Here is a 27291-nt window from a genome sequence, read left to right as displayed (position 1 = left end):
GAAAAGCCAGCCTGTTGCCATTAGGTTTGCATTTCCTATACAGAGGGGATCTGTAAATTTAGAATTGTGAGAACTGCTGTTGTCTCAATGAATATGTACATGGTGATGCATATGGTGATGCGGTATAATTTGGAAATGTTATCAACCCGTATCCAAGCTTGTTTGTGAGTAGTAGTGCATCTGTATATATTGCTTAATATTATACAGATTAAAAGGTTATGCATTCAAAAAGTAAATCAATACTTAATTTTACTTGAATTTCATTTGTTATTTTACCAGAGCACACAGTAAACATAGCAATCTTTTTTTTTTTTTCCAAGTCAAATACTTTTCAGCCTTAACCTGTTCATACGAAAAATATGTAAGCTAGTTTACATAAATGTAGGATGCATTTATTTTACAGTCTTGGCTTTCAGGATAAGACTTCAAATGCCAGTTAATATAATAGTGTAAGATCTTTACATCTCAAATTCCGTCCAAAATGGTAGCAATTATTTACCATTTTCTTACTTTCTGAGAAAAGAATAAAATTCCATATTTTGAGACTTGTGAAACTTCTTATCAGAAAATTTGTGGCAACATGGCAGATGAACTTCAGATGTCTCTTTGAATTTTATGTCACTTAACACAATGGCAACTTTTTGAGGGGGTGAGCTCCTAATAATATATTAGGACTTTATTTCCATATTGCATCCTGAGATTTTTGTCTAATCCCTAGACTTTAGCGATGAATATTTCTCTTTTTCTAGATGATTTTGCCGTATTAAGGCCCTGCTGTTTAACTGAAAACTCAAGCTGCACTTTGTTTTGCAGCTTAGATAGGACTTGTAAGATTTTCTGAGCATAAATCTGTGCCCAAAACTATTTTGTTCAGTTGATTGTGTCCTGTAAGATGCTGTTATTGAGTTTCTTTTCCTCCTAAGAGAGTATTCACAGTGAAGTTTGCTGTCAAAAAAAAAAAAAAAAAAAAAATCAGAAAAATATTGGACTGCACTGTAAGATGAAAGGTGATAATGTTTAGTGATACTCTTTGGCATGCAGTTACTCTCTACTGGAACTTTTTCTGATACATCATCACTTGTACTGGTGAGGTGCAATACACCTCCTCTCCTTTCAGGAACATTGAAACATCAGAGACATGCGTTCCTCCGCCATGTCAAATTGCTGTGTGACAGGATTTGCTGGTCTGTATCCAAGGTTCATTTTCATCTCTAATTTTTTTGCCTTTATTGGGATTCTCTGCAACAGGAATGAGAATAAGAAACCAGAATTTCACAAAAATAGCATTTTGTTTTATAGAATAATTAAAAATTCCAAATGTACAATGGTAATTTAATTAAAAAAAAAAAAAAAAAAAAAAAAAAAAGTAGTAGTGATTACCTGATTTAAAACAATCATAAGATTAGTCAAAAATTCAGGTCAGCCAGAACACTTGATCATTTTGATGGCAACAGCCACATACCTGCCTCATTCTTTTTTTACCACAGCAGTTCTATATGTTGGATATCCTATTTAATCTTTAAGACTGCTTTCTGATCAAACTGAGACTTTTATGGTCAATGTTGTGTGTGTAATATGTAAGCATGTATCTTCATTCTTTCCATTGACTTCTAAATCCATTGATTGATTTCAACAATATGTAATAGAAAGGTAGAGGTCTTCAAGGGGCTTTGAAATTAGGTGTTATGAAAACTGAAAAAGGGTTGAGGGAAGGAGTGGTCCAACCGACAGGATAGCTGCAGCACAAACAACACTTTACTAGTGGCAGAGAGTCTGCACTGAAATGCTTCACATGACTGGGCTCTGCTTTATCTGAATTTTCAATGACTTACATGCAAACAACAAGGACAAAATAGAAAAAATGTTCAGCCAGTTATGATGTTGATTGATTATCCTATATGTGGTAATTATGATTAAAAAAAAAAAAAGATATTTCTAATATAAACAGAGTGAGAAAAGCAAAATAAATCTTGAGTAGATAATAGGCCAACAGGCAATGAGCTTTTTACAGCAGAACAATATCATATTTTCAGACTAAGAAAACTGCAAAAGCTTTTTCCACAAAGGCAATACATGAGAAAAAGCAGATAGAGAAAACCTAAGAAAAGGCTGTAAATCAGGACACCTTCATATCCCAAGATACCAGAAGGATTCTGACAATATTAACATAGTGACAAGGCAGCAGAAGAAAGGTGAATGGGGGCAGGAGCGTTGTTACTGGTGGAAGAGGTCTTGGGTCGTTTTTCAGTGAGAGTTGAAATGTTAAGTAAGAGTAGTTCTGCACCTCTGATGGTGTAGGAGCATGGTTGAGGCGCTCTCTAGAAAAGAAATCTCTTTGGACCTACCAGAAATGAAGGTCACTGGTGGTGATTTTCCGACCTTCCCTCAAGGCATTTGATATCTTCCACCACTTTTGAAACCTGGTATCCTTTTGGTGGACTTTTCTCTGTGTTGTGTGAAGAGAGAAACATGTAAGAAGGCAGAATATAGTGGAGACTTCTTAGTGGGAGGGAAACTGATAATGAGTTATTTTGCTGTTTGGTGGAGAAAGGAAGGAGGAAAGGGTCAACATAGCTGGAACAGTGGACATCCAGAGCACATCAGAAACAATTTCCTTTGGCCAGTTTACTTGATTCTTCTGATTTTTTTCTTCCACGTTCAAGGTGTGTTTCTATTCATTGGGTTCTATTCATTGAACTCCTCCAGTAATGGGGTATATGGAGAGCACTGTAATAGATCTCATACAGAAAGAGATTGTAGTAAAAGGAAATAGAATATTGAAGGTCTTTGAGATCTGTTGCTGTTTGTGCCTTGACTTTTTTTCTTGGTTCTCTTTGTTTGCCTGTTATATATTCTTGTGTGCTCATAAATTTATATCCATTGTAAATATTCAGGTCTTTTTTTCTTTTGTTGTGATACAGGGAAAGCCTTTCTGACCAAATGTTTTTGGAACACTAAGACTTAATTATTATTATTAATAGCTAGCAACAGGCATTCCAGTCACTGAGAACTTAGAGGAATTAATTTATTTTCTTTTTGGTACCTACATCATTTCTGTGTTGCTAGGAAGTGCTTTTGTTAAAACAAACAAATAAATGCAAGACAAAACCATTAGAACTGGAATGTTCCTTCTACATGGAGACAAGTGAGTAAAGCAGAGCCCCTGGGCACCCCATCAAGGAGAAACAGCAGCCTTTGTGGGATGGAAGTGGAAGCCGACACTTCCAGCCTGGCTTTCTCCATGCCAGAGCTCTGCATGTAGAGGAGGGGATGGTGCTGTTGGTGACACTCCACTCTTCAGTCCCCTGTTTGCTGTAAAAAGGGTCGTTTGGAATCACAGACAAATGCCAGATTGGGAAAGGCACAGAATTCCAAGTAGGAAGGTTTTTGAGAGATGCTGAAGTCAAAACAGTAGTCTCATCTTTGCTCAATGTTATATATTTTCCAGCCAGTAAAGGAATAATCCATCAAGTAGAATTATTTAAGATATAAAAGGTACAAATACTGTCATTTAATTCAAATACAGAATTTTATAGGATAAAAACATGGTAGCTAAATTACCTCTCAAGTCTGTCATAAGAAAGAAAGCATGGATCAGATACACATAATCACTATAATTAACTAGTTTACCTTTATCTCTCTGATTAGCTCTGGATTGTAAGCCTCTTTTTATTTTCCTTTATCTCTCTTTAAAGTAGAACATAATTCCTATTGCGAATGTCACATTGGTTGTGTTCTCTGTGACAATGGAATTAACTTGCTTGGCCGAGTGGCAAATCTATTATTTCCACATCTACTAAAAGTGTAGTTAGAAATTCAGAATGAACTAAAAATAAGTGCTTTCCCTATGAGATAATCTCATTTCTTGAACTTGTGTCAATTTCTAATAGTGTTAATAAAACTTTTCCCTTAATTGCCTCTCATCACTGAATGAGAGCGATCTTTTTTCCTCTTACTTTTAAATTCAGAAGAGTTCAAATGAACTTGTGTCTTATGCTTTATAAAAGGGAAACTGGTAATTTATGGTTAAACTAACTGAAACTAAGTTCTGCCAGGTTCAGTTGCACCACTGCTGTAGCCTGTAGAGTGTGATTGCTTTATTATGACTTAATGTCATATTGCGGTTAATTGATGGTACTTGTACTCTTAGCCAACTGGCCCAACTGCAGGGAGAAATGATTAAACCTCAGTGGAAAAAGTTGATGTAAAAAAGGTAATGTATTGTCTTGTGAATTCAACTGGCTAAGTCAAAAAAAAAAAAAAGCACCTTGGTGGTAGAGTAGTGAGTTTATGCTGCAGAACTACACTTGAACTTAAATTTGTCTGTATCTTCAGCTTCCTGGATGGTGTTTCTGTGCCTGTAGCCATGTTTTCATATTTTTAAGTCTGTTTTTTTTTTTTTTTGTTTGTTTGTTTTTGGTTTTGTCTCATCTCCTTTTGGGAAAAACAAACAAAAAAACTCAGAAAAACAATGAAAAGCTGTGTGCGTAAAGAAGCTTGACCTAACTGTACAAAAATGACACATGCAAACACCAGCAGAAAAATGTCTTATTTGACTTTAAGGAAAAATATCTTAATTGACTTCTAGTTTTCATTTAGTTTATCTTAACTAAGGTTGCTGCTAATAAGGCTTTAAAACACTTTCTTGAAAGAAATAAGATTTGCTGACAGCAGATTTGTCCTGAAAGCAAGCTTTAGGTTACTCAACTGAGCATGTCATTAATGCTTTTTGTCACAGTTATTAAAGTACTAAAATATCTGTGTAGTTTTAAACACGAGACATTACCACTTGGAAGTTAGAGATCACAAGCATCAAATCTATGTATTCATCTGTGTATGGTCTGGTCTAGCTTAGGTGCCTCACCTGAAGAGCTAAAGCTGTCTGATGGTCATGGCAATCCTGCCCAGTTTGGGGCAGAATTGTGCAGTCAGAGCTATGTGCAGTAGACTGGTCCAGGGGAACGTGTTATGCACATGTTAAGCACATGATCTCAAGTAATTATTGAATGAGGTGTCTTTCTTTTCTTAGTGAGGCATTTAAAAAGTCTGCAATGTCTAATAAAAATGTTCTGAGCATGTTTCACCTGCAACTTATGGAAAAAACGTTATTTTCCCCTTCTTCAACATTTAAAAATGTTCCTTTTCACTTTAAAATAAATGTGATTAGTCTTTAGATTAAAAGTTGAAAGAGTACAATGAATATTTTTTTCCCCTTATTTATTTTTTCTCTCCACCCTTACCTTCACTGTACCTTCTTGACCTTTCTTTGCTCACCCTGAAGCAGCAATCAAGTACTGTTGCCATTGGTTCTAGCTTCTGGGGTTTTATATATTTTGTTTGTTGTTTTTTGTTTTCAGTTTGGTATGTCTTTTCTAGAGGTAGTGTGTCTTTGATCATATGGAGATGTGCTCATCCCAAAAGAAGTCAATTACAGCTTTCTTTAGTGCAGTGATTTTTACTTGGAAAATTCTTGATGGAGTAGTAGAATTAATATTAGCAGTGGTAAGAGCAGCTACCTAGAGTCTCCAGGTTTAGAAATGTGTAAACTGATATTTGGATATAGAAATAATATTTATAGTGGTTTTTTTGTTTGTTTGTTTGTTTTGTTTTTTTTTTTTTTACTAATGAATTATTAATAGCATTCTGATTTGGTTGTTTGGGCCAGGTTGTGAATATTCAACATATTTTTTTTTCTTTGCAGGAGAGACTGGATTTCACTAGACTGTTTTTAGGGCATATGTTGGCCTTTTTTTACCTTTCTCAAACTACAATACTGTCTTACATTATGCTAAAGACTGAGTCAATATATCATGGTCAGACATCAGGGCCTGATTCAAGGAAAATGGCATGTGAACACTTAAATGCCTTAGTCCTCTCTTATGCCAATTCCTGTCAACAAAATACAGCAGAGATTAGCCGGTCATGTCCTGTAAACCTCTTTTTTTTTTTTTTTTCTACAGAGCTCATATTGTGACTGTTAATGGATGCCTGTAATATAGCACTTTGTGTGGAGGAGGTTCAGATAAGTAGTATGTAAAGCCTTGGATCTCTTCCAGGGTAGTTTATAGTTTTTTCTATTTATAGCACTGTGTCTGTCATTGTGTTACGTGCCTGACCTGCTGGATCAAACGTTTGTTCAGAGAGCAGTGGAACCAAAGCAGCTGCTTCGCTGTGGGTGCGCACTCAAGGCCCTGCACCCTCCCAGAGTGCTGTGGCAGCGACTCTTCCCATCCCTGGCTGCATGGTGCTGAGTGGTGTACGTGCTGAAAGGCAAAGCTTTGGACCATCTTTTCCTCGGGAGTTGCACTGTTGGGTCTCTCAGCCAAGTCTACCTAGATGCTGGATTTCATAAAACATCTGAGATAATTACATTACTATAGATCTTTCTTTCAAGTACAGATCCAAAAGAAACTGGGCAGACAGTATGACTTTGTATGCCTCGTTTGGTTGGAAAACACTGAAATTAAAGAACGTTGTTCAGTGAATTAGCTCTTCTTTCTTTGGCGACTATATGAGTAAATGGCTATTGTTGATTTTTCTCTTAACTCTCTCTGTGCACTATTGAAAGGTGAACAAAACATGCACATTTGAAGTAGAGGTAGGGATTATTGTTGCCTTGTATGCACTACAAAAACTAGAGCAGGATGTAGAAATATAAGTCAATAGTACAGTGTGACATGATGGATTCGTGTCCACATTGTAGTGTGCTATAACTAGTTTATTTTTTCTATGAAAAAATAATATATAAACACAGAAAATAAAACCTACTGCTCAGGCCAGTGAAACATCTAGTCCTGGCACGGTGTGTTTAACAGGGGCAATAGCATGCCACCCAACTTCTGTATTGGAAAGGCACATCCTTGTCTGTTTCCTCTAGCAGCTGCTCTGGACATGTTGTCAAAGGCATTATCTAATCCCTTTTTAAACCTGCCGCTGCTATTTGCTTTCACAGCCTCCTGTGACAACAAATTCCATATGCTCAATATCCACTGTATAAAAAAGTACTTGATCTGTCTGAAACTTAACTTCTACTAGCTTCAATAAACATCCCTATTTCTGGTAGTGTGCTACTTGGTGAATAGTAATTTTGCCTTCACTTTATCTGGTGCTCTGATGATTTTTTTCCTCTCCAAACTACAGAGTCCTATTTTTTATTTCTTTTTTTGGTCTCTCTTCTTAAACCAAGTGTTTCAGCCTCTTAATCATTTTTATTGTCCTTTTTTCCTAACGGTTTCTAAGTTCCTGTATCTGTGTGACTGCTTGCTCATACCTGCTGGTAGCTTTTTTTCTTCCTTAATAGAATTTTAACCTGTTTTTCTCAACATATTCTCTGAATTGTCGAGAATATTTTGAAATTTTAATCTAGTCTTCCAGCACGCTTTCAATATACTCTGTTTTTTTTGATTGAAAACTTAATCAGCACATTTCCTTTCTATTCCATAATTTAGATTATTGATAAAAGCATGAATATATATATACGCAGCAGAATCATCTGAATCACTTCTAAAATGTCTTCAGGTTTTTTTCAATGAGGGTGATATTCCATCCAGTTTTTTCTCTCTCTTATAATAATCTGGATGAAGTTTGTAGAGTTTGAAAGAAAGTTTTTATTAAAGGTCAATGTATATGTTATTTTCAGCTTCTCCAGCAGTATAACAAGTTTTTTGAGTAGGAAAGATGGAAATCAAAAATGATTAATGTGACTTTTTCTTGACAAAATTCCTTATCTTCTGGGTGTTTACATGTAATGGCTTCATTATGTGCATGTTACAGAGATATCTGCTGTCTGTGAAGAAAATTAAAGCTATGAGACATTGAAATGTTCTTAACAGTCTTTGAGCAATGGGAATGCAGTGAAGATGGAGGGTGTTTTCTTGCTCTCATTGTAAATTCTGCTTGGATAGCCCTGGATCTGATGCAACCTTAACTGACACAGGCTATCATTTTTCTTAATAAAAATAAACAGATAGAGTCCTTCTCAGAAGAAAATCTTCTCCAAGTAGTGCTGTACTGCATAGTCATTGTGTGCAGGTTTTGCTCTTTTTCTTGCTCTCTACCTGGGGATATAACAGCATGAAAAATACCATGCTTTCATTTAGTAAATGCAGTATTTGACTGGATTTTATTTTTTTAAACAATGGTTTTGTTTAAGGTGGATGAGGCAGGTGAAAGAAATGCATTTTGCTCATGAAGTGGAAAATAGCAGCTTTTTTGATAGTCCTCATTTCTGCAGGGTTTATTTCTCATTCTTTCTAAGCTTTGAAGAAATCTGTCTGTCATGTAACAAAATCTTAGGGCTCATGCTGGAAAGAAGTCTGCACTTCTTGAGAGTGAAACTCTCAGCCATCCTTGTCCTCTGATGCTCTGTGCCCAGGCTTCATAGCACCTCCAGCAACCTTCAAATGTATAAAAGGTCACAGCAGGAAAGAATGAAATACTGTCTCTCTGTTTTCAGCACATATGGGAAGGAAAAAGATTATATGGCAGCAGGAGAGAATTAGCTAGGCATCAGTAAGGTACCAATGCATGGGGCAGGTTACCTGAAGAGAATGCAGGATCTCTTTCAACTGGAAATTTTTTAGAACAAACATGTTTTAGAAACAGTATTTGTCTAAATTAATTGTGTATGTGGAGAGATGGACTACATAAGCTTTAGAGGTCTTTCGATTGTATTCCATAACTAAGTGTTGAAGACCAAAAGCTTGAACACAGGGTTTTTAGGCAAGTACTGAAAGCAGCAAGAGGATAGGTCTGATAAGCTCAGATCCCCGTTGCCAAGGGGCCGCACAACACCATAGCATCAAGCAAACGGTTTACCCAAGCTCATCCATGCAAGAGCCTGAAGAGCAAATCTAACAAATTCCTTATAGCCTCTCTGCAGCGTGAGCTCTTCTGTGTTGAATTAATTTCTTTCAAGAAGCCTGCTACTACTCACACATGCCTGTGAGCACATGCACACAGTGGAATAGAACAGCGGCATGGGCTGTTCTGATCTATTATAACTGGAAAAAGCCTATTATAAAATTGTCTGCAGTGTTGGTGGCAGTGCATGAAAATTAAGATTTATTACCATTGTCAAAAGAAAGGCTCTGGAGACTTATTTGTTGCCAGTAGCTATTTTTGTTTATTTGTTTTCTAATATAAACATTAATTTGAAGATAAGCAATATTCAAATATTCATTCATAATGTAACATATAGATTTAAAAGCTGGCAAAAATCACCACTCAGCAAGAGTAATTTCAAGATGAACTGTAAAAACATTCAAAATCCTCTTTACTATTTGTATGTTGTTTGTGGTTTTTTTTTAAATGATCTTTACCTGGCCTTTCAGGTCTGTGACTAAAAATGTGGGATTAGGAGAATAGTAAACTTGGAAACATTGCTTATTTATTTATTTAATATTTTGTGCTATCCTTAGTTCAAAGAAAAAATAATATTGTTAGAGTTTGATAAGGTTCCTTTATAGCATGTGTGGATTTAAAAGGTCCCCTACACTACTTGTGAACATGCTGTTAAGCTGGTACTTAAGAAAAAGTAAAATAACTCATCTACTATGTCTGTCAAAGAGGAATGCTTGATACAGATCACCTGTGTAAATAAGAGCAGTAAATTAGATGTATGTAATTCTGTCTTTATTTTCGTGTTGGTAGAATAGCAGTGGTCTTATTAGTGGTGCTAATGGTACCCTGCTCTAATAAGCAGTCAAACTGGAGAGCTTGGCAAGCTGTGCATGCTCAGAACTGAAAGAATAGGAATTTAAACTTTACACAAACTTAGACTACAACACTGAAGTCTAGAAGCCTTGACTATATTCCCTGAATTTATGTGGAATGGGATTCAAAGCTAGATTTCCAACCTAAATGATTCTATGATTATTTTGGCTTCCCCTTTCCATGTTCCTGGAACAAAACCACCTGTATATTGCTACAATAAAATGTCCTGGTAGTGAAGACACTTCAGGCATTGGTTTCACTTGCCCTTATTCTTCTTCCTCTTGTGATACCGTATCATTTTGGATCTGCTGTAGTTTTTGGCCTTTTAGGTTTAAGGTGCTCACAAAGGTTTTCAGGGATGTTTTAGGGTGATAGAAGGTACTGCAGGCTCCCTTCAGTGAAACATCTCTTGGTGCCTCAGCCTGGCTGGCCCAGCCTTGAAGGCTCATGTGCTCCCTCCTGGCCCCGAGGCCCCTGGGGTGCTCAGTTGTGCTGCTGCTTGCATAGAGACACAGCAAGAGGATGGGAGGCAATACCTGGAGCGGTGCCGCACAGTCATTTGTACAGTGCTAGGATTTGTACAGAGCTAGAATGCCTGTTGCTGCAGTTTAGCCAAATTTTTATCACAGTATTGGGCTCAAGACTGTTTCCAGTGAGTAGGATGACTGCAGTTATCCTGTTACTAGAGTGAACAGAGCACTAGTGGTGTGAGCTGTGCTGGCTCACGGCCTCTGTCCTTAGGGAGAGAGAACAAGTCCTGGCTCTGTTTGGCTTGCTGGTGTGGGAGTAGCCTTGCAATCTTGCTGCCATGGAAATAAAGCCAGTGCTTGGAAGAAGCTGCATTGGTTTCTGCAAATACCCTTAGAGAACTGTAGCAAATTGCATGAGGGAGGTGGTCTTAGTGAGAGGATGATGTCCTACTGGACATGTGACTGCAGCTTTGGTTTTGGGCACCCAAATGCAGTCATTTCTAATTTTTATTCTTATGTTACCATGACTATACCTAGCAGCAAAAAGGAAAAAAAAAGTCCAAACTGTATTTGTTTATTTGTTTCAGGAGTAGATTTTGCAAATGCTTGAAAAATTTCTTATGCTACATTCTCATAAGTTGGCCTTTTCTTTATGCAGACATGGAAAAGTTCTTGCTAGTCTGAAGTATATTACCTCTTACAATAAGTGTCAAGAGCAACGTAAATACTATAAAGTTGTTTTCAAGGCACAAGCATTAGGTTGATTGCTTTCTTATGCATTTTCCCTCTTTCCCATTCTTTATAAAACCTTTTTGAATGTGAAATTTCATTTACAGGGCAATAATGAAAATTAAGAAAATAACTATGGTAACAAGTTAGATTTTTGCACAAAAACACATTCAATAATTTTTTTTTCTTAAATAGAAAAACACACTATATTTAAACAGTAGATTTCAGAATAAAAATAATCTTTATTCGTGCAGCTGTGTAAATGGCAGTTCAGGAGATTCTGGAGAAGGTTTCACATTTATCTAGGGCTGTAAACACTTGTATCCCGTTTAATGCTGCAGGATTTCATATTGAAGGGTAAGGACATGCTATGCTGTGTTTAATTTCCTCTCAAATGCCAAGAGCATTGCCTGTTGTATTGACCAGCGGTCTCCCACTGTTTCCTTGAATCCCATCTAACATCTGTGAATTTGTTTTCCTTGTATTATAAGTGCTGTGGGGCAAGGACTGGCCAGTGTCTCAATTGCTGTGAGGATTATAACAATGCCAGTTACTTTGTGTAGCAATAAAAAGGACTTTGTCCTTCAGTCTTCTTGCAATTACATGTTTTATTCCAGCCAAACACAACAAAACTCTCAAGGCTTTTGATTGCAATGCTGAAGTGTGTATTGTATCTGTGATGCTCAATCAGAAAATATGCAGTTAATGTGAGAAACATTATTTTAATGTATACTGCTTTCCTTGTGGTACAAACAGAAGACAGTTTAAATTATGAATATTATTTATGACATGAATTATTTAGCAGTGTCTGAGAAATACAAAATACATCAAGGTGATACATTGAGGAAGGTTTTGAGGCTGTTTTCATCTCGAGGTGTGTTTCATGTTGACAGCTATGGCAGTAAGATCTTCAAAGAAGTTTAGATCTTATTTAAAATTTGTAGAGTCTCAGGTCATTGACTGGAATGTGCTCACCCCATTAAAACTTTTTTAATCTTAATCTCTTTCAGTCCCAGCAAAGATGCATTGTGATCTTTGCACTGGTATGCTGCTTTGCAATTCTGGTTGCACTGATATTTTCGGCAGTGGATATTATGGGAGAAGATGAGGATGGACTCTCAGAAAAGAACTGTCAAAATAACTGTCGGTAAGAGGTAACAAACAAAACTTCTCTTTTGGGGTGGATAAGAATATATATGTGCTATACAATGATGCATAATAACTACCATAATCCTGTGGTGTAATTGGTAAGAGTAGGAAACAGGAAAAGATGGTTTCTTGTTTTGGAGGTTTCTTTGACAAAATAAAGCACACACCTTTTGATTTTTTTTGGTGCTGTGTTTTGAGCAAGGCCCTTGTGCTAGTTCAATTTTTTGTAAGCGTGGGTCGAAGTCCATTACGTTTCAGTAAATGAGGACTGATGTGGCTCATGCTGCTCCCAGTTCCACCATATCTTTCTTTCACAGGGAAGGTCACTGATCACCTTCGACCTAAGGCTGCCCCTTTTGTATAGCCTATTCCTGCTCATTGCACTCCCTTTACATGCACAGTGTCTTGGCTGGGAGCTGTGAGGAATTAGCGATACAGACAGAAAGAATGGAGTATTGATTGTATTAGATTAAGTTTTGCCTCAGACACCTGCCATGGTTTTGCATCTCTTTCAACCTTAAATTGAAGTAGGTGATTAGTTTTTTCAGGCTTTTCATTTCCAGCCTGTGAATTTCATTCTACCTCTCCTCACTGGCAGGCTCCTCCACAAATCTGTTTCTCAGTGATGTCCAGTGCTTTTTCTACATCGTATTGTCCAAGGCCCTCTTCTGTTCTCTGGCAAGGCTGGTTTAAAGAAAAAGACAACACAACAACAACAAATATTTGTGGATGTTGTTCACAGTTGTATTCTGCTTTTCTTCGAGGATTTAACTTGCATGTAGAGCACTCTCAGTGATTCAGTTTGTGGGAGAACAGTTACCCTTAAGTAACTTCTCCATTCTCATGGGGTCACAGAACTGCCTGGGTGGGGAGGGGTCTCTGGGGCTCTCCCAGTCCGCCCCTGGCTGATGGCAGGCTCAGCTATAGATGGCTGTTCAGGGTTGTGCCCAGCTGGGCTTAGTGTAGCTCCAAGGATGGGCTCTGCGGCCACCCTGGGCAACCTGGTCCAGCGGCTGTGGCTGACCGCTCCACGGGATGCGTTCAGAATCTACCCAGCTACCAGTGGCCTATGGTGAGTTGGAGAAATTGATATTTGTTTTTTAGTATAAGCTAATGAAATTTTAATGTCTGTTAGAGACTTCTCTTCTTGTTTCTGCAAGTTGTTCATTTTGTGTGCAGCCTCTTTGGGGACAGTATCTTAATACCTTTCTATGGTGCAACTGTCACTGCACAGTCAGTAGCAATTCACAGTCCCGTAACAAAGCAAAGAAAGTTTCTTCAAATTTGCTTTCCTGAATATTCTTTCAACTATTACGTACCTGTATCCTGCAGGCAGCTGTGTCCTGAAACCCATTCTGTTGACACCATGCTTCCAGGACTTCATTTTTCCAGCATTTTATTTTTTTTTTTCTTGTAAAATTACTTGGCCCGAATCTGTTCATTTTCAGGTATGCCCACAGTTCTGGACAGCCTTCTAAGATCTTGTCTGAATTTTCTAGAGTTCAGTTAGTTTTCTTTTCCCCATCAGGGTCTTAGGTATTCTTTACTGTGAGTTGTTGCCTTCCAAAATTTTTAAAGATACTGTATGTGTCACCTCTACACCCACTTCTCTATGTGTGAATCTTTGACAGAACTAGGTCAGATGAGGAGAAAGTCTTTCTGCTCATTTGCTTCAATTTGCACATGACTTTAGTTGTGGACTGTGCTTGCTTCTTATTTTTTTAAACTAAAGGTTCCACGTTTTGTCCCTAAGCCTAGCCAAGGAAGAATTTATTCTTCACTTTGTATTTTTCAAATGAAAAAAAAAAAAAATCAAGAGTGGGAGTGACGTTCAATGCTATTGTGAACTGGCATATGATTGTTTCCATGTCTAAGAGGTTAACTGCTTTTGTCTCTTGGTTTGCGATACACCAGTCTCTCTTTCCAAAGAACGCTCGTCTCTGCTCAGTTCTTTGTTGGTTGGCGTGTGTCATTCTTGTTTCTCTTGGACTGCGTAAGAGGAGCCTGGGCGTAAATCCGGCACGCTGTTGTTAACCATTAGAGTCAATGAAACTGTTCTGCATTTACAGTGATAAAAGTGATCTCAGAACCCAGCTCTATTTTAAGATGCCTTTCACAGAGTGATTCAAGTGCGTGATCTAGCTACTAATACTTGAACCAGAAGGCACATCAATGCTGTGTCTATAAACTGCCTAAACCATTTCTAATAACAGCTATTGCAGTATCCAAGTGCTGGCAGCTGCTACCTACTAACATTGAATCCTTCTTTACGTGATGAAAATGGGCTCCTTTTTGTGTTAAATATATTGCAGACTTAACTGAAGTGCTGTAAGATCAATTGCTGTGTGGCATATATTTAGTACTCGGGGGTAAGCACTTTTAATAAGTAAGACAAGAATTATTGAATTCTTATATTTCTGCTGTGTGAGTACTTTCACTGAAATTCAGGAACAGGTGCTTACATTTGCAGGATGTGCTGAGAAAGGATGGCAATAGAATGTCATTTTTTCAGATGAAATTATTATCAAGTACAAGTTTATATGTATGATCCTTTTTTTTTTTGTGTGTGTGAAGAAGCTTGATGGGAAAGAATGCTATTGATTTGACAAGAATTTCTATGATGGTTTGTTAAAGGCTTTCATCTTCTGAAAATCAACTTCATTTCTGTGTTTTGATTCTAAAGGAAAATATAGCTAAAATAGAACTGTGGTCTAGAATAGTTCTTCAGCTAGAAATTTTTGGAGCTTTTGCCAAAAAAAAAAAAAACAAGTGAGAATTGAGAATTGGGGGGGGGCGTGTGGGGAGGGGGGTATAAAGGAAGACATTTTTAGAAGTCCAGATCTTTTTCTGGCCTGAGAGAGAAATAAGTGAATTATGTTGTAAGCAGTATTTTCACATAAAGCCTCTACGTCATCTTTATGTTGTTGTGATTGCATTGTTCAGAAATACAAATACAACCTTCCGGATTGGTTTGCTGTAATTCAACATGAGACTCCTTTTTTATTAATCCTTAAACTTGGACTACATTAGGAATGCTTAGAAGATATGTTGTCAAAAAGACCTTCCCCTTTACTGATATACTTATTTTTCTTGGGAATTTTGTAACAAAAACTTCTCAGGGAAGTGGAGGAGCAGGCTTTTTTGCATGTCTTCGCCATCGCTGAAAGGATTGTTACTGCACATCTAAAAGGACACACGGGAAATAGCAATTTGAAGAAATGAAACTAAGTTTGAAACCAGAACTATTAATTATAATTTGTAATCTTTGAGCTTTTGCTGAAAAGCTCAGCCTGTGATTGAGAACTAAAAAGCATTTTACCTTACAGACCATTTTTGACTGTAACAATGTGATGTCAGATTGCTGGAAGCTACATAACCATTTTGCATTTTGTTTGTTACATGGGCAGACAAATTCAATATTCAGTAATATTGAGTAGATTCAGTATTTAACTAAGAAATGACTGAAAATCTTGTTGTTCATTTCATGTGTAAATATAGAATTATTTTGATTATTTTTTAAAATCTTGTTTATGATGATATAATCCAAAAAGTACAAATTTATAATTTAAAAGAAATTACAACTCTCTCCTAGTAATTGAGGGCAAATACATGTACTCATCAGAATAATCACCAAGAACCATTCTAAAAATTACTGTCTCCTACTGAAACACATGGCGCCATTCAGAAAAAGATCTGGGTGGAGGTGGGGAAAGGTCTGTAAAATTGGTCTGGCAGACAGATTCTGGCTTCAGAATTGAAATTAGAATCTGAGTTCTGCTGACTGGAAAATTGTATTGGTTTAGATGAAATAATGCTCTGTATACTCATTTACAGTCTCCCATATAAATTTCATACCTTGAGTTACTTATGGAGAAACTGGCTTACTGAAAGTAGTTGTGTATTTTTTAATTTATTTTTATTTTTTTCAATTGGACCAGGTCTGTTAAGAGGCATCTTTTTGCTTCAGAGAATGCAGTACACTCCTGGCTTGGTTCCACATAATTTGATTTTAGAATGCTGGACTTAACAAAGTACAAATGGCTTTTGACCCTTTCTATTAAAAGGAATGCCAACTGATTGACACTTAGGGATTTAAAAGAATTAGTAATGACTGTGAAAAGTGGAATTTTTACAGTTTGTGCTTGGTTTGGGATACAAATAGTTCTCCTGAGACATCCATAATAATGTTGTTAGGCAGCCCTGATGGATGAGGCTGGTTAAGAGCGTATGCTTAGCAGTCCAGGACCTTTGCCTGTCTTGCCCTGTGTCCATTAGACAGTGCAGCTCAAAAATTAGATTATCGTAATTTGAAAATAGTACTTTTTAATGGCTGATTTCTTTTAAATAAATCTTGGCTGGCCTCTGGCATAACGTTAGTTGAAACTTACGTGGTTGTGTTAAAACTAGCTGGTGGACTTTAAAAATGACAATCTGGGAAACAAAAGAAATTACAGATGATAAGAGAGGGTCTCTGTTATCTGAAGTGTTTGAACTAAGGTCTTTTTGATCTATTACTGGTAACTTCAGCTGTTCAATAAGCCTCCTTTTCTGCCTGTTCCTGCTGATAGTGATACTAGAGATCCTACAGATCTGGCATACACCCTTAGCTCTCCTTGTCTGGCCTGTCCGATGCCCACTGAAGCAGAGATAGCAGGTAGCTCCTAGTAGATCTTCCCTCTGGCTTGCAGTTACAGTTGGACAGTTACCATGTGTTGCTTTGAGCTTTGTTAGATATTCCTTTATTCTCAGGTTGTGAGAGAGGGCCCACAGTTTTGTAAAGCAATAAACCACAAAAATTTTTAAAAAAATCTCTGGTATTTCTCTCAGTAGGGTTTTGCAGGACTATTAAGTGAGCATACTGCAGCACAAACTTACGTTGTTTTACCTTGGAACTGCTTTGCCCCTGGCTGATTGTGGGGGAGATTTTTCCTGCGCTGCGTGGGTTCTGAACATAGCAAGGTTTATATTGACTGATTTCTATTTAATAAACAAACTATGACAGGCATAATAATTAAATGTCTAAACAGAACAAGATGCTCAGATTTTGAAAATAAGCCTGTTAAAGAGCAACTGAAGATTTCTATTTACAAAACACTTAGGCACTTGGCATAAAACTGCCTTCTGTCAACATGATGACTGTTGTCCTCCTGTTTTGGGGGTGATGGAGAGAGTGAGCTATAAAACTACTTAATTTTTTAAATGTTCCATATTTTCAGTCATTTTTATTTTTGCATCAGAATAAGGAACACCCTTACTATTGAAGTTTCTATGGCTGGATGCTGCAAAGAGCTGATGGACCACCTACCACTTGCAAGGGCATTCAACTCATTGGGCCAGGGAGGGAAGTCAGTAATTCAAAAGATTTGCACCTGTGGGAGCTCTACCTTTCCTACCTTTTATTTTTTTCATTTTTAAAATATGTATTCCAATGGAAAAGATGCTCTGTTAATGATTCTTCGGTGTCAGTGCAGAATAAGATTCTCTTTTGTCTGTTCCTGCCCTAATACCTAAAAAGGGTTGATTTTGTTTTGCATTTACTTTCAGCTATAAAGAATGTTTTCACAAATTAAAAAAAAAAAAAAAAAAAAAGTGCCAAAACTCATCAGTATGTTCTGTGTAGATATTATTCTACTGCAGTACTGACAGAAGGTAGTTCACCATTATGTTGTATGGATGGGTTTGAGTTTCAACGCATTTTGTCCAAATTCACAAGCCATTATTTTTCACCCACTCTTTGTTCAATTAAATCCAAAGGAGTCCTTTGGAGTTTGATAGATTGTGTTAGAGTCTCCTTAAGGCAGCTTTTTCTGTTATGCTAAGCTTTGTTTAGGGTTTAATACAGAAATTGATGTCTTTTTGTATTCTTGTGATTTATACATTTAAGTATGTGTTTCTTGGTTCATGACTCAAGATTTGTGAACTTGCCTCAGAGAAAATGTTCCACCCATAGCAGAAATCAAATTCCAATTATTTCATGGATCCTGAGTATTGTGGATGGGATAAAGGGACAATTTGTGTACCAGAGTGGCCTTTTCTTCTCTTTAGTTTGCTGGCAATTCTCTATGATCAAAGCTGCTCTTCTTTTTTTCTTTCTTTTTTTTTTTTTTTTTCTTCCTTCCATTCTTAACTTACTATGTGCAGAAAACTCAAATTATTTCTTCCCAACAGAATTCATAAAATTTCCAAGGTTATTTTCTTTACCGGATTTTAAGCCTGTTCTAAGAAGAGTTATTAAATCTAAAATTATTGGTCATTCTTCTGATCTTTGAAGACTGATTTGCCACATATCAGAGGCTTTTATTCTCCCTGTTGAGAATAGGTATCCAACTTAATAAAGCTCCCCGGTAAATCTTTCTTCCTTTCCTCTGTGGAAAAAGGCATTAAAAGTGGCTAAAATTCCCAGTAGGATCTGTCTGAATTGATGCTCTATTGAAGGGAGACTTGTGTGCTCAGCCAGGGCTGGTGCTGCCTTAGATCCTAGCAAGCACCTGTTCCAGTGACACCATTTAGTTTAATTGCTGCTCCACCTTCCTGCCAGCATAGAGAAGTACTTATTACCCTGTCAGTTTACAGGAGATTTGTGGAGGTCTGTGTCTAACGCTACAATGCTTCTGTGAGTGTCCTTTCAGCTAGTGTGAGCTGATAACTCTTCAAGAGTACAAGTCTCAGACACTAGACAGTGCCTCTGGTGACCTGCTGCAGACATGGCTGGGTGCGTTTCCCAGAGCGACTGGGCAGTGTCACAGTTACAAAAAAGCTGTTGGGATGTCAATAGGGGGAAGCCCTTTCAGCATCCCAGAGATATCGGTATTGTCTGGTTGGCTACGATGGAGCTGGCGGCGTCATTTCCAGCCACATGCAGCACACTTTGCCAGGCGTAGCGCTGAAGTTCCAGTCAGACAGAGGTGGATCTTCATATTAATGCCTTGCTGGGAAGCACAGAGGAGAGTTGATGGCTGAGGTTTGCTAGGACTGTTCTCTTCAGGTGCTCTGTATGTGTTTCACTAGGATATATGAGACTGAAACTTTCAGGATTTCCTTCTTGATTTTGTTTTTCCTTATGTTAATATATGGCAATATATTCTGATACAGGTCCAGAGGCACTGGTCTCTGTATGTCCATGTCTCTGTGGTTAGTCCACAGCATCAGTGTTTGTACTTAATGCCTCAGATACAAAGTACTCTTGCTTGCTGGGCAGCTGAACCTGTTTGTATTCTGTTAAACAAACAAGTAAGAGTTTTGTTCCTTTATTCAGCTTTCTCACATCCAACCCTCCTGATCAAGATGAAAAAATGTACTGGAGATCTTGATCCATCTTATTGACAGTACTATCTTTTCATGTTATATTTTAGATTTTTTTTCCTTCATGTATTTACTTCCAGTCAACCTGAGCGGAAAACAGAAAAATAAAGCACAAATACCAGCCTTCATTTCTGCAGGATGCAATTTCCCATATGTCATTTACTCTGTATTTAATGGCCTGCCTTTCCAAAAAAGACTATTTGAAAATGATTGTACAGCTCAAAGTGAGTTTTCATGACTGAGAACATAATAAACTGTTAATTTTAAATCTGTTTTCTTCACATTCTGTGTATTGAAATGGTTCTTCTAAGAGCCATCAGTGATTTGCGTGCCTTCTGATATGAGGGGGAAGATTCATCATGCCTCTGAGACTAAATTTCTGATGAGCATTTAATGACACATTAGATGTTTTAGCTTTGACTTTTTACTGTTTTTTTTGTTTGTTTTTTGTTTGTTTGTTTTTTCTCCTAGATCTGCTTGGGACTCTGAGAATATATTGATATCTGAGCACAGATGATATTCTGGTATCTTTTGTTAACTTGGCAGGCATATAGCTAATCGATCTTAATTGATCTTGCAACACATTTATTTTAAAATGATTGGGAAAATAAAAGGAGGTTTTAGTATTCTTTGTTGTTATCTGTGAAATACCTCCTCAAGCCAGCTGGACTTGAATCAGTCTCTAAAATAATACGTTTTAGAGCTCAACTTCTACTGGCTTTGTACCGAAGAAAAATGTAATTTTACAAATGTGAATATATGTAAGTTCATAAAACCTTGAAGTATTGCAGTAGAAAAATGAATAAATGCAAGTACAGTATTTCTTGGTCATTCAAAGCTATAGTTGATGCAATTTTCACCATATGCAAATCTATATGGACTGAACTTATCTTTTTTTGTGTGTGTGTGTGTGTAAAGCATAAATACAAATACAAGTAGATTCCTAAGAGCAACAGACAGTAGTCAAATCAATCTTCATGCTCCCAAGGTGTCCTGGAAATTTCTATAGAATCTTGCCTTTGTAATTTGAGTGCTGGTAATGCCCTTTGGGAATGGATACTTTGAGTACTTTATTCTTTTCATCTGTGGATTTTTATTACCATTCCTACCTAGAGTATATCTGCTGAATTTGCAGTGCTGATTTCAAATAGTTGCTGACTAAAGATTTTACCTTGAATTTTCCTTCATTGTTTTGCAGAATAGTTTTATTTGTTCTTGTTGGGCAAGAAGGGCATTAATTAAACTTAAAGGATTGTTGGATTCTGGAAATATCAACATCATATAATATCCTTTTGCTCCTCTTCTGGGAAGAGAGTTCTTACTCAGAAGGTTCTCTTTAAATTACCATTAACATCATAAAACCACATTCATTTATCAGAAAAAATAACATCTTTATTCTTGACTGGTTTCTGCAGCTGAGAGCTAACACATCTATCCATTCCAAGTTGTACCAAGATAGTCAAGTATTATCTTCTTGGAAGAATCACAGGCTGGGAGAAATGAAGGCAGCAGTCATATTCCCTCTTAATGATTTATGATTATTCAGACAGAATTAATGTTGCTATTTACAGTTACAAAGCATTCATAGAAGAATATCAGGGTTCTGTGGAAGGAAGTAAAAAGACAACGTTTTGTCATTAAAGAAAAAAATTAGATATCCCTGTAATATTTATTTGCAATATTTAGGCCTCAAAAAGGGGTTTTATATGAGCCTACATGGTCACAAGCTGAAGTAAAATGAAAATATCTCACCATGTAATTCATATATATGGTAGTGGCTATTTACATTATATTTGTTGACCTTTTAAGAATCTCAATAAAGGTGATGTGCTGGAAGGCGTTGTGCAGTTTTACAGATGGGTGCACAGTGAATGGGTATCTGCTCAAAGAAGCTGAATAGGCATAACCCAACTGATGAAGGGCTTGTATAGAGATGCAGGGCATCCATACAGGTCTCTGACACTTAGTTGTTAAATTTTAGAGAATTTTATAATAAAGGTAATGGTATTTACCCAGGGCTAAAATACAGTGCAAACAAAGGAAAGAGACAGATTTTTTCCAGTGGCTAAACAGTCACCGAGTCAGTGCCTAATAGGTTGTTTTGGGAAATACAAGCCTCTGATTCCTGGCTGATGGATATTCAAGGTATTCCCTGCAGTACGCATACCAAAAGAGGAAAAAAAAAAAAAATGTTAACACCAAGGACAGAAGCTGGATTTCCTTATTCATGATGGGCAAGAATAGCTTCACTTATGACAGGCAGCATGGTGTGGGTTGTGTGCCCCTCACAGTCCTCATCTCTGCAAAGAAGGAGACAACCGCCTTGCCGTGGGCAGAGCTGCTCCAGGCAGCAGCTGGGCGGGTTGCCGGCACCGACTGCCAGGACACACTACTCGCTTGGTGCCAGGGAAGTGGTTGTGTATCGCTGTATTTGGGAGATTTTTATTATACACAATCTAATAGCTTTCTAATAACTTATATAACTTACATATTAAATAATTCATAGATAGTGAACGTTAGCTAACAATTAAGGATGTATAAAGAAGCTGTTAAGAAAATAAGCTCAGCAGGAATTATTTTTGTATAAATTGTGGATAAAGTAATACTGTGGCATTAAGCCGATATAGAGGTATTTAGAACAGAAATAAAAACAAGGCCAATGTTAAAGCGATTAAACAAGATGAAATTGGCTGGTCTTTCCTCAAAACTAGGTAGAAAGCGAAGTGTGTATGTGGAGGGGGATAACATTTTAGTAACTAAAATCAGAGCTTAAAAATGTTTCTCTTTTGATGGAGCCCTTGTCCTTTCATGTCTATAGATTAAGCATCAATGTAGACAAGACAATTGTGAGAGTTTTTAAAGAACCAAATTCCGTAGATCTTCAATTACAGTGTGTTAGTGAACAAGAGAAAACAAAATGATGTGGGGTCTGTTAGATAACAGTATATATGGCATCCTAGTTAATATAGCAATGGCAGATACATTTCTTACACAGAACTCAATGGAATCAGGTTGCTCTGTTTCATTTTTCAGTGGGAGCTTTATCAATCTGTACCTCATTTTACTTCATTTCAGTTCACTTCAGAAGATCCTCAAGATCCTCGTGTTTTCGTGCTTTACCCTTCAGCGTAACATCTAGCTGTCAATAACACGATAACATGAGCTACAGCTCTGCCCTTTACAAGGGCAAGGTTTTACTTTTTTAAGGTGCTGACTGCTGTAACACCTTGGTGGCAGGACAAGGACAGAGGCACGGTGGCTCTGTGCCGCATGGGCAGGACGCTGGCAGGCACTGAGGGGAGAGCACCTTTCCTTTCATTAACTCCAGATCAGTGTAGCTAGACACGTTTCAAGAAGTTTGGCTGTCAACAGTGTGTATAATAAATCGTGGTGTGTTAAATTGTTAATACTTGATCTACAATTCTCATATGTTGTTGAGTCCTTGGGTGTATATTAAGGTGTCACTGCCCTGTGGACTTAGTTTTCTGCTGGCTTACATTCTAATAAGATTTTGCATTGCAGTAAAAATGCCTTATCATTGCTTTCTTTTTACAGCTTTATTTCCCTTTCCGTCCCTTAACAGACTTCTGTAACCTTGTTTTCCTTCTCTTTCCTTTCCTTGTCATTTAGGATTGGCTTTGTGAGGTTTGGACTGTGTTCTTGCATTTCCACCCGGCTTTTCCATCCAGGCCTTTTTGTGGTCTTCTCTCATCCCCCAGTGGCTTAGCAAGTGGCAGAAGCTCCATTCCTTGGAACTTTTTCAGGTTCCCTCCTACACACATGCATATTCCCTGCTTCGATGAATTATCTTGAGTCTATATTCAGAGACAGTGTGTCTCCAGGATAAATCTGTGTTGGCCACAGCGCTGCAAATACCAAACAAATCCACAGTGTTATGTGTTAGTATAACTAAGAGAAGAATTTGGCTAATTAGTTCAGAAATGTTTTGGTGCAATTATTAAAGACTGTGTCATGAGACAGCTAACCCAGTGAATATAGTTATATGATCTCAATTTTATTACTTTTATTCAATTTGAATCAAAATACTTAAGCTGTTCTATGCAGGGTTATTTTTTTTCTGACTGCAATTAGACTTTATTAAAGTGTACTGAAACAACACAGCCGACTCTGCTTGGGATGCCCAAGGGATGTCTTTTGGGGGGAAGTATGTAGGGCAAGTGTTAAACCAAGAGGAGGAGGTTTGGAGAATTAGCAGAGGGGATTGTGCATGTACCCCTATTATTGGACTCCTAACTTTGTTCACCCACTGACACTGAGTGTCCAGGCACCCTTTGTTTTTTATATATATATATTTATATTTATTTATATAAAGCGCCTATCACGTATTGATAAACACTCTTTGGAACCACTCTGACGGCAGGGGTGATACTGCAACCCTGCTCTGCCAGCCTGAAGCACTCAGAGAAGCTGCATGTGCTGCCGAGCTCCTGGCATTACTGCTGTCTCCCTGCCCTGGCAGGCTCACCCGCCTTGTAACCTAGTAACATCCTTTTAAGAAGCACCTTGAAGTCAGACCTGCTGCTGCCCCTGGCTCTGAGTGGAACCCTGGGATGCCACATTTCTCTGATTTTGCTTCTGCCTACTTTCTCAAATCCACACAGTAGTTAGACAATAAAGATCTTGAAGCCTATATACTATGTGCAGTTTATGGGGATTGAAGTTGCAATTGGCTATGCTTTTGCTCTTTCATGAGTTCTTTCAGAAAGCTGCTGCTTTTGTTCAGATCAAGTGAAAACCAAGGATTTTAATGGTCCTTGCTACAAAGAGCCCATAGAGCCCTTCTTTTGGCATGCTCATTGTGGGTGAAAGCTGCTGTTTGAATTTTCTGTGGAGTGTAAAGTCTGGTTAGGTCAGCTGGTTCCTTCTGCCTCAGCACCCGTAGGCACTTGTCTCCCAGCAGCCTGCCGTAAGAATCCGCTGACCATCTCGCAATTCTCCCTGCACAGCTGCAAAACCCATTAAAATGTTTTAGTGCTGACAGGCTGAAATGCTGTAAAAATGCAAATTTTCTTCTGCTGAAGGGCAAGATGCCAAGAAATGCTTTTTAAAACATTTCACTGCTGACTAAGCATTTAGGGGAGTTTTGATACAACTGGAATGTGGAGTTTTAAGCAATGGGAGAGAAGCTTATGCCATCAGTAAGATCACTAACATTTTGGCTGTTTAGTCACTTCAGGACTTTGGCATAGAGTGCTTCCTGTTTGTACCTTTTTTATTCTTTTTTTTTTTTTTTTTTTTTTTTTTTCCCCAGAAAATAATGAGCTAAGGGGTGGTCTTCTGCTCTCTTGGTGCACAAAGGAAAGGACTGCTTTGTAGTCTCCAAAATGGCACTGTCTTCTCCTGACTAAACACTACACTTAGAAGCTCTGTAGAAAAGCACTGTAGGAAGGTCAACTTTCATTCTGCAGATATTTTAACTTTGTGTGCACTGATGATCCTGTAGAGCAGTGACCAAGTGAAATTCACAGGGTTGTGCCCTTGACTCTCAGTGAAATATTGAGCTGGAGAGATCATTTTGTCTTTTCTTCAAAAGCAAGAAGATTTAATGAAAGTAACAGTAGTTTCAGTGCAAAAGAATGGTGAATGCATTATCCAGATTTTGAAACAGGCTTTGACCTTTGATCTGAAATTTTAAAAATCATTTTCCTTTTATCTCTCAGATGAAATCATCAAATGTTATGCATGTATTATATTTTCAAGACTCTTTCCAAGGATGCAATTTTCTTCCCTTAATCAGGGGCTGAAAAAAAGGGGGGCAGTTGATTACATTTCTACTTTTTTTAACTGTAATAGTGCATCTCCTATAACAACAATGCAATAATTTCATCCTCTGAGACCTCCTTTGCCCCATATGGGCTGTTCAGGTGGAATGTGCATGATACATTCTCTGAAGTATGCTCACCCATATTAAATTATTTCTTTTGTTGTATTTCAACTTCTCTTTCAAGTTTGTATTAGATGACACATGAGGAAAGCAGGTAGGATTAGCCCTCTGCAGCTGAATGTGTTAATGTGTCTGAGGATTGTTACTGCCATCTTTGGAATGTTTTACACGGGTATAAACACCGAGCCAAAATAATGTGTTCCTTAGATACTTTTTCATGACATTAATGAAGTGCATAGAAAGTGTTTCATGAGCATTGCTTGATTCAGCAATCTCAAGAAACAAACAGTAGCTCTTCCTAGTAAAGTTTCCACAGTGATCTCAGCAGTGTAGTTTGTAAATGTGCAATCGATACGTATACTTCAATCTTGTCTAATTTTAGTCTGAGCAGCCAGGAAAGAGGCAAGCAAACGTATTTGAAGATTCTTAGAGCATATTCTGAGAAAAATCTGGGTCACACTCTAGTGTTCAATGCAATATGTGAAAGCCCCATTAATAGGAGCAAAATCTAAAGACGGTAGCAGTAATTGTACCTTCCCACCAGAGAATAGAGTCATAGAATAATTCAGGTAGGAAAAAACCTCTAAGATCATCTAGTCCAACCTTTAACCTAGCGCTGCCAAGTCCACCATGAAACCATGTCACTGAGCTCTACATCTACACATTTTTTTTGAAAACCTCCAGGGATGGTGACTCAACTACTTCCCTGGGCAGCCTGTTCCAATGATGCACAACTGTTTAATTGAAGAAATTTTTCCCATTATCCAATCTAAATGTCCCCTGGTGCAACTCATGGCCATTTCCCCTCATCCTATCACTTTATCAGAGACTGATCTCCACCTCTCTATAGCCTCCTTTAAGGCAATTGTGGACTCATTCATTCAGAAATTCTGGAAGGACATTTAACACAGCTTCAGAAGCTCAGCAGTACTGGCACAAATGTACTCAGGAAGTATGCACAAATTATGAAAGAGTAGGTTTTCATCTTGAGATCTCAGCAATCACAGACTGCTTTCTTGTAATCCTGTGGTAGTAATCAATGGCCTATCAGCTGGATAACTGCTCGCTATACCAAACTCATTGATCCTCAACCTGTATCTGACAAATCATACTTCAAGATAAAGTGGTTATCAGCAGAATCTGGCTGAAAATTAGCTAGAGATATTATGTCGTTAATGTTGTATGTTTTATCTTAGATATTGCGCTAATATGTTTGTGGAATATTTAAGTGTTATGATTAGAAATACAGTTCTCTGTTTTTACCACTTCCCCTAATTACGTTGACTTAGTATGCCATTAGATAACCAGACCATGCGTAGAAGTTTTTGGAAAGAATCACTTGTATATTCCTTGCTGAAAACTTAGATTTTCTAGTGCTATTTGTTTCTATTATATGTGGAAATAAACTGGAGCTGTCATGTCTAGAATCTTAACTCATAAATTCTGAGTTTGTTATTTCTAGTTATAACCAAGGTGAATTTATTTGAAAAATCCACTAAAGATAACAAAAGCTTTGAATCAAGCCTGTAAACATATCCACAAACAATAAAAGGTTTGCTTTTATTTTCTTTGGGAGGTACATAGATGTGATGTTTAATCAGTAGCAAAGATCAAAGAGTAACCCCCCATTTTCTAAATCTTGCCTTTTATTTAAAACTAGCTTATTTCATATCGCAAGTCAAGAGAAGGTCTACATAATCAGTTCCTTGTTGCATCTTCTCTCTCCCTCCCCTATGTCCTTCAGCTCCAGCAATCCATCATGATGATGGTATATAACATTTTTTTTCTTCTAGGTTTCAGGTAATGAGAATTTATTGAACTCATACAGCTATGTGGCAATGAAGAGGGGCATTTGTTTGACATTTTCAAGCTTAATGAACTCCCTGTGCCTCTCACCATCTCAGGAGGCAAGAATGCTGATTGGCCTTTTATTAATAAAGACTATAGCGTGGGACTCTTCATTAGGAAGTTACGAGTGCAAGATAGCTGGAGGTAAAGTGAAAAACAACTGAGCCTTAGTTA

At 37.6% G+C, this 27291-nt stretch overlaps 1 protein-coding gene across 10 annotated transcripts in view; it reads left to right on the top strand.

Annotated features, from left to right (window-relative positions):
* The window catches only part of PLD5 (phospholipase D family member 5), a 177515-nt gene that overhangs the window by 59877 nt on the left and 90347 nt on the right, over positions 1-27291 (top strand). For 9 of the 10 annotated variants that reach the window (XM_068676321.1, XM_068676320.1, XM_068676327.1 and 6 more), the window contains one exon: positions 11924-12060. In XM_068676321.1, coding sequence (XP_068532422.1) covers positions 11924-12060 — 137 coding nt within the window. Of the gene's footprint in view, positions 1-11923; positions 12068-27291 lie in introns of those variants that run through there. The other variant, XM_068676328.1, reaches the window with a different exon arrangement.

The sequence above is a fragment of the Anas acuta genome, chromosome 3, assembly GCF_963932015.1.
Source record: "Anas acuta chromosome 3, bAnaAcu1.1, whole genome shotgun sequence".
Classification (NCBI taxonomy): Eukaryota; Metazoa; Chordata; class Aves; order Anseriformes; family Anatidae; genus Anas; species Anas acuta.
Note: the sequence above shows the minus strand (reverse complement) of the source record. Positions and strands in the feature narration are given on the sequence as shown.